Source organism: Micromys minutus (genome assembly GCF_963924665.1).
Source record: "Micromys minutus genome assembly, chromosome: 2".
In the NCBI taxonomy this organism is placed as follows: domain Eukaryota; kingdom Metazoa; phylum Chordata; class Mammalia; order Rodentia; family Muridae; genus Micromys; species Micromys minutus.
Genome location: NC_137971.1, coordinates 92,287,539 through 92,298,613, shown reverse-complemented (window position 1 = coordinate 92,298,613; position 11,075 = coordinate 92,287,539). Strand labels below are relative to the sequence as shown.

The 11,075-nt window shown below is 36.4% G+C and overlaps 1 protein-coding gene across 1 annotated transcript; it reads left to right on the top strand.

The window, feature by feature from the left end:
• Positions 1 to 1,909: 1,909 nt before the first annotated feature.
• OR51T1 (olfactory receptor family 51 subfamily T member 1) lies at positions 1,910 to 2,941 on the top strand (the record flags this gene model as incomplete). The annotated part of the gene is made up of 1 exon (XM_080913441.1): positions 1,910 to 2,941. The coding sequence occupies exon 1, from the start codon at positions 1,931 to 1,933 to the stop codon at positions 2,939 to 2,941; it is 1,011 nt and encodes a 336-aa protein (XP_080769567.1). The 5' UTR covers positions 1,910 to 1,930.
• Between the last annotated feature and the right edge of the window lie 8,134 nt (positions 2,942 to 11,075).

Below are 11,075 nucleotides of genomic sequence, written 5' to 3'. Positions count from 1 at the left end.
CATATCAAGAAATTAACACTTCAGATTGAAAGGATGTTACTTGCTTATACTACTCTCAATGTCATTTCTGGAGGCCCTTGGTCCTGTGACGGCTTGAATCCCCAGCATAGGGGAATGCTCGGGTGGTGAGGCAGAAGTGGGTGGGTGGGGGAACACTCTCATAGAAACAGGGGAAAGAGTGTGAGATAGGGGTTTTTGGAAGAGAAACCAGGAAGGGGGATAACATTTGAAATGTAAATAAATAAAATAACCAATAAAAGACTAAAAAAATATCTAAAGCAGTGTCCAAATGTGGCCTCAAAATTTATCAGTAGAGGACAATTTTCAACTTAGCATGCTCTGGAGTTGTCAAAGTATGCTGTAGATTGTGGGGGAAAATGCAATAAAGTATGAGAAAAAAAGCACTGTCTGGGAACTAAAGAAGTTGGGCTTTGTCAGTGTTGATGCTGGAGTCAGTGTTGTAAACCTTTAAATTACTAACGAATAGAGTGGGTCTAATCTGAGTCACTGTTTCTTGCCTCTTGTATGGGTCATTGTTACTTACAGCTTGGTTGGTTAGATAAAGACTTCTGTGGAAATTAGAAAGCACTAATCTCTTTTATTCTGGTTAGTGAGACATGTTGGAAAAATGAGGACTTTTCAAATTCTTCTACCACAACGCTCAGAAATCTTGACAGTGCTCTTTAAAACAGTATACTCACAGTATGGAAGTTCAAGTTACATGATGATATCAAAATAAAGGGGTATGAACAATAAAGTAAAAGTGTAATTAGGAGAAAAGAACAGGTTCAGTAGAGCTAGGCAGCTGCACAGAGAAACAGAAACAGAGAGCAGTAAGGGTATCCTACAAATAAGTGTAGTGGGAAAAGGAATTCTTATTGGAATTATTTTAGTATAGGAAAAGAAATAAAGAATCTATGATAATAAAAATAACCTAGGAGACTATGTGGAGAGGGTGACCCATGACTCAGGTACAAGGAATCATCTGGACACTAAAATCTTAAAATATATGCTAACAGGGTCATCTTGTGGTGTGTATTCTAAGGGGCAGTATGGCTCCAATGTACTTCTCTAGTTCCCTGGAACAGCTCAGCTTGGTGACTCAGTGCAAAGTCCTGTCGGGTTACAACATGACTGTTCTTATTTCATAGCCTACATTTGTGTGATATATATCTATAAGGTTTTATTTCAAGACTAATCTGGAAAATAAGATGCAAATGAATCTAGGAAGACTAGGAGAAATAATTTATTAAGGGACAGGTTCATTTCATTTTATGACTTTAGTCCAGGGTACTCAACTTGGTTACTTATGGCTGTGGTGAGGCAGTGAACCATGGTAGAAGGCCAAGGCAAAGTAAAATTGCTCATTTAATGGCAACCAGGGGACAAAGAAAAAGAGAAGGAGGCAGAAATCAAAATGCATCCTTCAGGGACTAACTTCTTTCAAGTAGATTGCATCACATATATTTTTTAAACTTCTTTATATCTTATTATGCTAAATAGATTAATACATCCATGATTTTATAGATTTAAGACTTAATCAAGTTCAAAATCTCAAGAATACACATTGTTATACTTGGAACCAAGAGCTCAAAAGACAAGTTTTAAAGATATTTGGAGAGTAAAATGCAAGTGCCAGCTAACAAGAGTAGAAGCAAATATATATATATATATATATATATATATATATATATATATATATATATATATATATATATATATATATAGTGCTAACAATAAGGGTTTAAAGTGCTGTAGAACTTACGTCAGAGGTTTTAATCCCTTCATATTATGGAGGTTGAGGGGTTCTAAAAACAGAATAGAGTTGTATGATTTGAGAAAAAGTACAGAAACGCTGGGGTTTACAAGAAGGATCTGATGGCAAATAGTGTTATTTCATGTTTTTTTCAGAGTGTGTCTTCCACTCACCATGCTGATCTTCAATAACACCACGTCCACCTCCTCTGCCATCTTCCTCCTCACAGCCTTCCCTGGACTGGAACGTGCTCACATCTGGATCTCCATTCCTGTTTGTGTTCTCTACACCATTGCACTCTTGGGAAACAGTCTTATTTTGTTTGCCATTGTCATTGAGCGGAGTCTCCACAAGCCCATGTACTATTTTCTCTCCATGCTGTCTGTTGTTGATCTGGGTCTGACCATCACAACCCTTCCCACAGTCCTTGGTGTACTTTGGTTTCACGCTCGGGAGATCAGCATTAAAGTGTGCCTCATTCAGATGTTCTTTGTGCATAGCTTCTCATTCCTGGAGTCTTCAGTGTTGGTGGCCATGGCTTTTGATCGCTACTTAGCCATCTGCAGCCCTCTCAAGTATGCCACTTTCCTCACAGACATGATGAGCTTTGTGATTGGACTGATCATCTGTATAAGACAGGTGGTTTTCATATTCCCCTCAGTGGTGGCTGTGAACAGTGTGTCCTTCCAAGGAGGCCAAGAGCTTTCCCATCCATTTTGCTTCCATCCAGATGTAATCAAATTCACATACACCAACCCCTGGATCAGCAGTTTCTGGGGAATGTTTCTTCAGCTCTACCTGAATGGCACTGACTTATTGTTCATTCTTTTCTCCTACATCCTGATCCTTCGCACTGTTCTGAACATAGTGGCCCCTCAAAAACAACAGAAAGCTCTTAGCACATGTATCTGTCACATGTGTGCTGTGACCATTTTCTATGTGCCAATGATCACCCTGTCTTTGGCGCACCGTCTCTTCAGTTCTACTCCCAGGGTGATTTGTAGTATTTTGGCCAATATGTATCTGCTCTTGCCACCTGTGCTGAATCCTCTCATTTATAGCCTGAAGACCAAGGTTATTCGTCAAGCCATATTCTGGATGTTCCGATTCAAGGACTCAAGGGTCTACAGTATGAGGAGCCTTAGAGGAAGGTGGGATAGAAGGAGACAATTTTCTAGTACATGAGTTATGAATAGAGCTTATTGGTTAGTTATGCCTCGGCATGACATTTAAATAAGGAAATTACAACTTGATTACATGAGTGAGAAGAGACATGTGTTTGAGTTTAGAAGAGCTTTAAAAACACACTTCAAAGCCAATTTTTGAGCAAATATATAAAATAATATTAATAATTTACATGGACTGTCATGGACAAAATGATACTTTCATGGCTAATGAGTAGATATATATATACCAGGTCTCAGGACCAGGGTGTTATCTCCTGGACCCACCACAGGGAAAATTGCTCCCTGACCTGGACCTAGATCATGGCACACTACATGTGGACATGTGTGCACATGTGCATGCCCACCACATGCGTATGCACGCACACACACACGCACGCACACCCTACAACCCCTCCAAATCCTTCCAGTGGAACTCCTATCTCACTGTAAAACAGGAATATTTAGAGCAGAAACAAAATGGCATCATTTATATTTTTGTGTTTGATTAAATAAACTCTTCTTCTCCCCACTGATTATTAATTAACAGTAATTAACAAAATAACAAATCTAGAAAGTCTTACACACTTTCTTCATTTTGAGTCACAGTCCTGTTTCCTTGCACAGGGGCTCTTATGTGTCTTTTGTTAATCCCCTTTACTCTCTTAGCAAAGATGTTGCCTTTATATTAAACAGGTTGAATATTTTCCTTTAGGACAATACACAACATTACACATTGCCATTCATGGTTGCTGCATGACCTAGGACTCCAGGATAGGTTCTTGTTCTTAGTCCCCAGCTCCTCCTGAGTGCAAACTCGGCCTCTGTACAGTAGCCTTTGTTTGAAAGTGTTTGCTGCCTTCTGACAAGCTAGTTGCCTCTGCCCTTGACTGCACTAGACACAGCAGCGTTGGGTTGAGACTTCAGTGCGCTTTAGTTAGGAATTCTGTGCTGTGTATAATCGGTCATTCTGATGCAATTCTAACATCAAGAAACTACCTTAATTAAAAATATTTGTTTTGTAATAAAATTTCCTTGGGTATGGTGTTGATGGGACAGTAGAAATTTAAAAAATCCCTTTTCTACTCAGGAAACTATAATTTTTTTTCCCACCTGGAATAATCCATGACTGAACATAGTAAGGCAACAAATTTTCTGATTGGAAGCATCGGCTTTGTTACAAAGTAGGTAATATCAGTCTTAACCTTTTCTGTTTGTCTCAGATTTATGGGAAGCTCCACAATTCTGCAGAAACACAGCTGGCTTAGTGATTCTGCTTTGCTTAGCTCACTATATTTTTTTTTTCAGTTAATAATTACCAAGTGATAGTCACATCACTTAACAATTAAAATAATTTGTATTGGGTTTCTATTAGGTAAAACATTCAAGTACTTTAGGTATTTCACTCAGTTCATGTTCCAGCAGAGTAAGTGATATGTTATTCATTTATGTGTGCTTAAAGTTTCCACATTCAGTCAGTAAACTTAATCATTAATTTAATATTCTTTCCAACATCAGACTGTAAGATGCTTAATAGTGGGCCTACATATTTAGGTAAACCCTAACTTTTAACTTAGTTATTCCCTTAGTGAATACAGTGTGACATGTACTAAATCTTAATTAATGTTACTAGTTATTACTTTTAATAGCTCATTATCTCCTTTTATAAATTCTTACAAGCATATGTTTATAACACTAACCATTATCTTCATAAATTCTAAGAAATTGAAGTCCCAATTTTAGAAGGAATCAGAAATATTTGAAAGTCTGATGTAGTGTATAAAGTTGTGTGTTTTGGATTTATAGTTTCTTGGCTCAGATTCAATGTCTAGATGCTTTAGAAATCTAGGTCTTTAAAAGGGTTTATTACCTTTGCTTCTAAGCTTTAACTTCTTACTGTGGAACAGGAGTAAGCAATGAACTCACCTTTTACGTGCTCACACCGAGTCTCTTGGTATTAATGGACTGACTCACAGAGCCCAGTGCCTGGACCTGGTAACCACAGACTATAACTGTCATTCACTTAAATGTTATCTTTGAGTAAACGTCTCCTACTTATTAGAGTTGTTTTTAATCTAAATAAAACATAAAGTTCTCTCTGCAGTCAACATATTTTGTTTATTTCTAGGTGATAAAGATGTCAGAGCTACATGTGCAGAACTAAAGCAGATTGACTTGGTCTCTCCTGTGTTGTCTGGTTAGCCGGTTTATCTCTATCATGAGACATTTATCAGTGTGTTGTACACAACCTTCAATAGTGTGTTCAAGTCCTTGGCTTGTTCTCTTCACTTAATTACTAGGGAAACACAAAGATTCTCAGCTGCTTAATAAATGCCATTATCACACTGAGCTTAAAGTCAGTTTCTATTTCTCTTTATGGTTTGTTCATTCGTGTACTTTGGAAACTTCAATTTTAGAATTATTTGGGTAAAATCTAAAAGAATTGGTACTGTAAACTCAACAGAAAATGCATGGATCCTATCAATAAGGTTCAGGGGAAAGACTTGCTGTAGCCTATGTTCTCTTCTGGTGGAGAAATTGCCTAGTTGATAGGGATTTAACTTTCTGAACACAGATTAAAAATTAAGTGAGATATAAACATTTTCTTATTTCTTCCGTGATGATGTGTTTACATTATGATATCACAGAACATGTGGGATTTTAGGTGCAAATTCATGAGTTTACGACAGGTATGGGCAGTGGCTGGAGGAGCACCCTCATAGAGACACAGGGGAGGGGCATGGGACAGGGGTTTGCAGAGGGGAAATTGGAAGAGAGACAGCATTTAAAATGTAAATAAACAAAGTAACCAATAAAAGAATAAAGAAGAGGAAAAAAAAAAGATTAAGCTACCCACCTATCACGTGTAGCAATATGGCTTTTCTAAAGTGAGTGTGATGGTGCAGGCATGTTATCCCAACAGTTAGGATGTAGAATTAGAGACTCAGAAATTAGAATGTATCAATTAGAGGCTGACCTGGGCTACACAGTAAAACCACGGCCAGCCTGAGACATTCTGAAACTGTGCCTTAGAAAACCTAGATATTAGAATGGAGGTCAGAGATAAATGTTCATCTCACAACCAAAAGGCCCTACCACATGTGAAGAATTTGATAATCTATGTGCACGTGTGTGCATGCCTGTGTGTGTGTGTGTGTGTGTGTGTGTGTGTGTGTCCATCTGATTAAAATTTTTCCCAATCATTGGAGCTATAGTGTTAAATATGACTTGTCTATTTAATTGAAACAGAACTCAAATTAGAAAGGTGAAGTTAAGTGTTGTGACATAACTAGAGAATGTGTGGGTGCACCTAGAAAGGACTGAGTAGGCTAACCTAGGAAGAGGCACACACGTGCTCCAGCTAAGCCATGGGTGACAGTCATGGTCAGATAGCCAACAGTAACTTTGTGAGTAAACTTACATGGGACATAAAACCAGGCTTCCTTAGTCATTTAAGAATAACTTCATCAAAATGGTTCTTTGGAACAAAAATTATTTGCAAGTATACCCTGAGTAAAGAAACGTTGACTTTTATTGACAATTTTATTTTCTTTCAATTTATATACAAACATTTAAGCATTGAATTATTTTACAATTTTAACCTTTTTAGCAGTAAATATTCATAAATAAAAACAGAACAGGAAACAAAAAATATTTGAGAGACCCAGTCGTCTTTAGTTAGTTGCTTATTTTGTTAGAATATGAAAAAAAATCGTTCACACACACACACACACACACACACACGGATTTCTGCTACTAATATACAAATATCCTCAGCTATTTGAAAACCACTTCTAGTTCATTGGGTTATTTGATTATATCATAAACTAAAATACACAGTATTTTTTAAAAATCATATGACGTGCTTATTTTATGTGTATTTTAAACTAGGCCATAAAATGCCAGTCATTTAAAATGCCATATATTTGTTTACAACTTCTCTAACTCTTACTAATAATAAGGTCTTCTTCCCCTTTATCCTTATTTTGTCCATTATTGATAGGAACTTAGAAATAATGTAGAGAAAGATTATTAGTTTTTTCTTAATGAATACTATATTGGAGAGAATGAAAATAATCTAAAATAAAATCTCAAATTGAATTAAATTGGAATAGTAACACTATAATTCTCAAGTACGCTAATATTTGCTATTTTCAGGCAGATAATAACTCATTTATTCTGTAAAGAGGAAAGCCAAAATATTATCTTAATATGTAAACCCAGTTTCAATTATATTATATAATTTTTCTCCATTAACCTATCAATTCCCATGTGAATCTTCTGTTCATATAATATTCAGACTAGCAGTTATATTAATTCTAAAAATGATTAAGATAGATAATGGTGAATTTATATCTACACCACCTTGAGCAGCCTCCTTGAGATTTTCTGATGTTGGTATCTAAAAGGATTTGTCCTTCTTTGAACATGTCTGAGAAAATGGTATTGATGAATTCTTGAAAATACTTCGCTTAGAAAAAAAAAATATCTTCTCAGTGATCTTGACGAATCTGACCCAGATTCCTGCCCCTCTCAGCCATATTTTTATTTTAGACCTAATTTCCCCAGAACCTTACCAAGAATCTGCCATGTCTTTACACAGTACACAGTGGGGTTCATCAGAGGCGGCACTAGCAAGAAGATGTCAGCAATAAGGATCAGGCCATGGGTGGTTTATGCTTGCCAAAGCGGTGCATGATGCTAAGGCAATGATGGGCACATAGAAGATGAGCACAGCACAGATGTGAGAGACACAGGTATTGAGGGCCTTGAGGCGCTCTTTATGGGATCCGATGCCCATGTGAGATCCACACATGAGCATGCTCCAGGCCTGGGATTCCAATCAGGAAGAAGGTGGTGATCTCAGTCTCTGAAGAACTGAGATTGGACATGATAGAAGACCTCACAAGAATCTACTTAGAGATCTGATGTGACATCTCCAACATGAACTCGTCTTGTTTATCTTCCTTTCATCACATATGCCCAAGAGACAAAAAATGTGGTTAAAAACAAAAGAATAAGTAAATATGGGATAGTTGGTTCCTGTTATTTGGCAATAAGGATATAATCACTGGCTCAAGTAATTTTATGTACCCATTCCATGTTCAGGGGAAAGCACACAAAGAGATATAACTTGCAGACATATTTTCCTTGCCATATCAACCATTTTGCCTATCATGAGAAAACTCACACAGTCATGCTAGAAGCTAGGATAACTCATTTTCTTCTGCTTGGAACATAGGGATTCTTGAGGGAGGGAGGAAGAGAAAAGGAAAGGAAGGAGAGGCTGGAGGGGTGAGAAAGATAGATGATATTTATTTATATCTCTCTATATATCTATATATATATGATAGATAACTGATAGATGATAGATAACTGATAGATGAAACAGATGGCAGATAAATGATAGATGATAGATGATAGATAGATGGTAGATAGATGATATATATATATATATATATATATATATATATATATATATATAGATGGTAGATAGGTGATAGGTAATAGATTGTAGATAGATGGTAGATAGATAATAGATGATAGATAGGTGATAGATGATAGATAGATGGTAGATAGATGATAGATAGATTGTAGATAGATGATACATGGTAGATAGGTAAGAGAGAATAGATTGTAGATAGATGATAGATGATATATAGATGGTAGATAGGTGATAGATGATATATAGATGGTAGATAGATGATATATAGATGGTAGATAGATGATATATAGATGGTTGATAGATGATAGATTGTAGATAGATGGTAGATAGATGATAGATGATAGCTAGATGATAGATGGTGGATGATAGATGGTAGATAGATGGTAGATAGGTGATAGATAGATGATAGATGATAGACAAGATAGAAAAGACACTACTCACCTTCAATTATAATAAAAATCCTTCTTTTTTGTAGGATAGCGTATGTATGAAAATGTCACGTATGACATGTTTTTTAGGGTTGAATAAGTTATCTCACAAATACTGATGTATTAAATCCACAGATAGAAATTAGTTTACAAAGTACAAAACTAGAGAATAAGTATTGAGGATGAATGGGGTCAGTTCTTAGATAATTTCTGCCGCCATAAGACAAGTAGACCTCATCAGCTATAGAATATTTTCAAAGGCAACTGAATTAGCAGCTTGTTTCTGAGATTGTTTTTATTGAATTTCATCATGGAAAATGAATCTCTAATATATATATATAGAACACAGCACTTGCTTTTTGGCTTAAAGAATGTGAGAGCTTCATTGAGTTGGACTCATGATGATTAAGAGCAGATCACAAGATTTTGTATTGTTCCTTTTACAAAGTGAGTCGGCGAAATCCCGTTCTAGCACAACTGAGCTACCCTCTCAAGAGAATGAAGCAGTGGACCCCCCATGATCCAAATACTAGCAACTTCTTCTCGTCTAAAATGGTTCTTTCAGGACAGTTTAATCCGCTCCTCTGCTACTACAATTGGAGGAGCTCCGGAGTGGTCTGTTCATGAAAGACTTTGCTCTTAACTACTCCAAGCATGGCCCATGTACTCTAAATGCCACTTACCTGTGACTATATTACAGAACCCCAATGGTCATCTGCTTGCTGTGTGTGTGTCTCCTTTCCATAGTAGCCCATAAAGTTGCTTAAAGAATAGTTGCTACCAAAGTGATTGTGACATTTTTCTGACTGAGCTCAGTTTCTGTGAAATACATATCCATTTATACTGAATAGTATGCATCCAAATGAATTGAATAGAACATATCTTATCTCCTATCTCATAGGATAAGTAAATGGTATCGATTTTCATTTCTTGGCAATTATCTCCTGCTAGCGGGGTAAAATTAATGATCATTTTCTCAGGTTTAGCCTTAGGCTACAATTATTATTTATGAAATGTTAAAATAAACCATTTTGTATATATGTCTATAAATACACTCTACATATAAACAAATAAAAGAGATAAATATAAAAAATATCATTCTAAGAGTTTTAACTTTTCTCAAATAAAATATAAATAGTAAGTAGATAAATACCATTATTTGTGTTTTTCTAGATACTAAGTCTTGGAAAGAGGAAGAAATACCGAAGTTCTTAAAGAGAAGACTAAAGAGTCAGGTGGGCAGACACTGATGTTCAGCTGACACTGAAACACACATGAGATGCTCTAAATCTGGCATCTCATTCAGTCTTCACATCAAATCATTATGTCAAGGGTAAAAATTTAAAAACTGAAGCAACGTTCAAGAAATTTCTCAGAATATCCTTCTGAACATACGTGAGAAAAATATGCTGTTTGAATCTGAGCTTTGTCAACTGTGTGATATTTTCCATTTCATCTTAGCTAATATACTACAATTACTTAAGTTACAAAGGAATGGCATTCTATTGCTGGATACATAAATATGGATGCTGCTCTAAGGAACATATCAAGAATGGCTGTTGTCTTGAACTTTATTATGGACAAGTTACACATTATCCTTCATAGTTATGTTAGTCAGCATGATTTCTGACTAAAATGGCTCCAATGATGTAACAACAGTTGGGATTGTTGGTACCAAACCCACAAAGCAGCATCCACTCTGAAGCAGTAAGACAAAGGCACATTGTCAATCCTGCCTAGGAAGACCAGAGGGTGTTCAGATAAGACATGGTCTGGGCTTTTGTTTTGAGAGAGTAGAAAAAAGAAGGGGTGAATATTCAAAGAAATTACACAGGTATACACACACACACACACACACACACAGAGAGAGACAGAGAGAGAGAGAGAGAGAGAGAGAGAGAGAGAGAGAGAGAGACAGAGAGACAGAGAGACAGAGAGACAGAGAGACAGAGAGACAAAGAGATAAAAAGTTTGAGAGACTGAAACTGAGAGAGACATACAGAGTTCTCTTCCAACAGATTAGATCCGTTGTGATTTTTACATTAAAGGGTTTTTTTGGGGAGCAGTTTGAGCCTCTGGGGTTAGCTTCCCACTATCAGTGACTGCATATTATGTCTGTTCTTTTGTGACTGGGTTATCTCACTCAGGATGATATTTTCTAGATGCAGACATTTTCTTAAGAATTTGGTTAAGTCATTGTTTCTGGTGGCTGAGTAGTACTCCATTGTGTAAATGTACCACAATTTTTGTATCCATTCATCTTCTGAAGGACATCTGGGTTC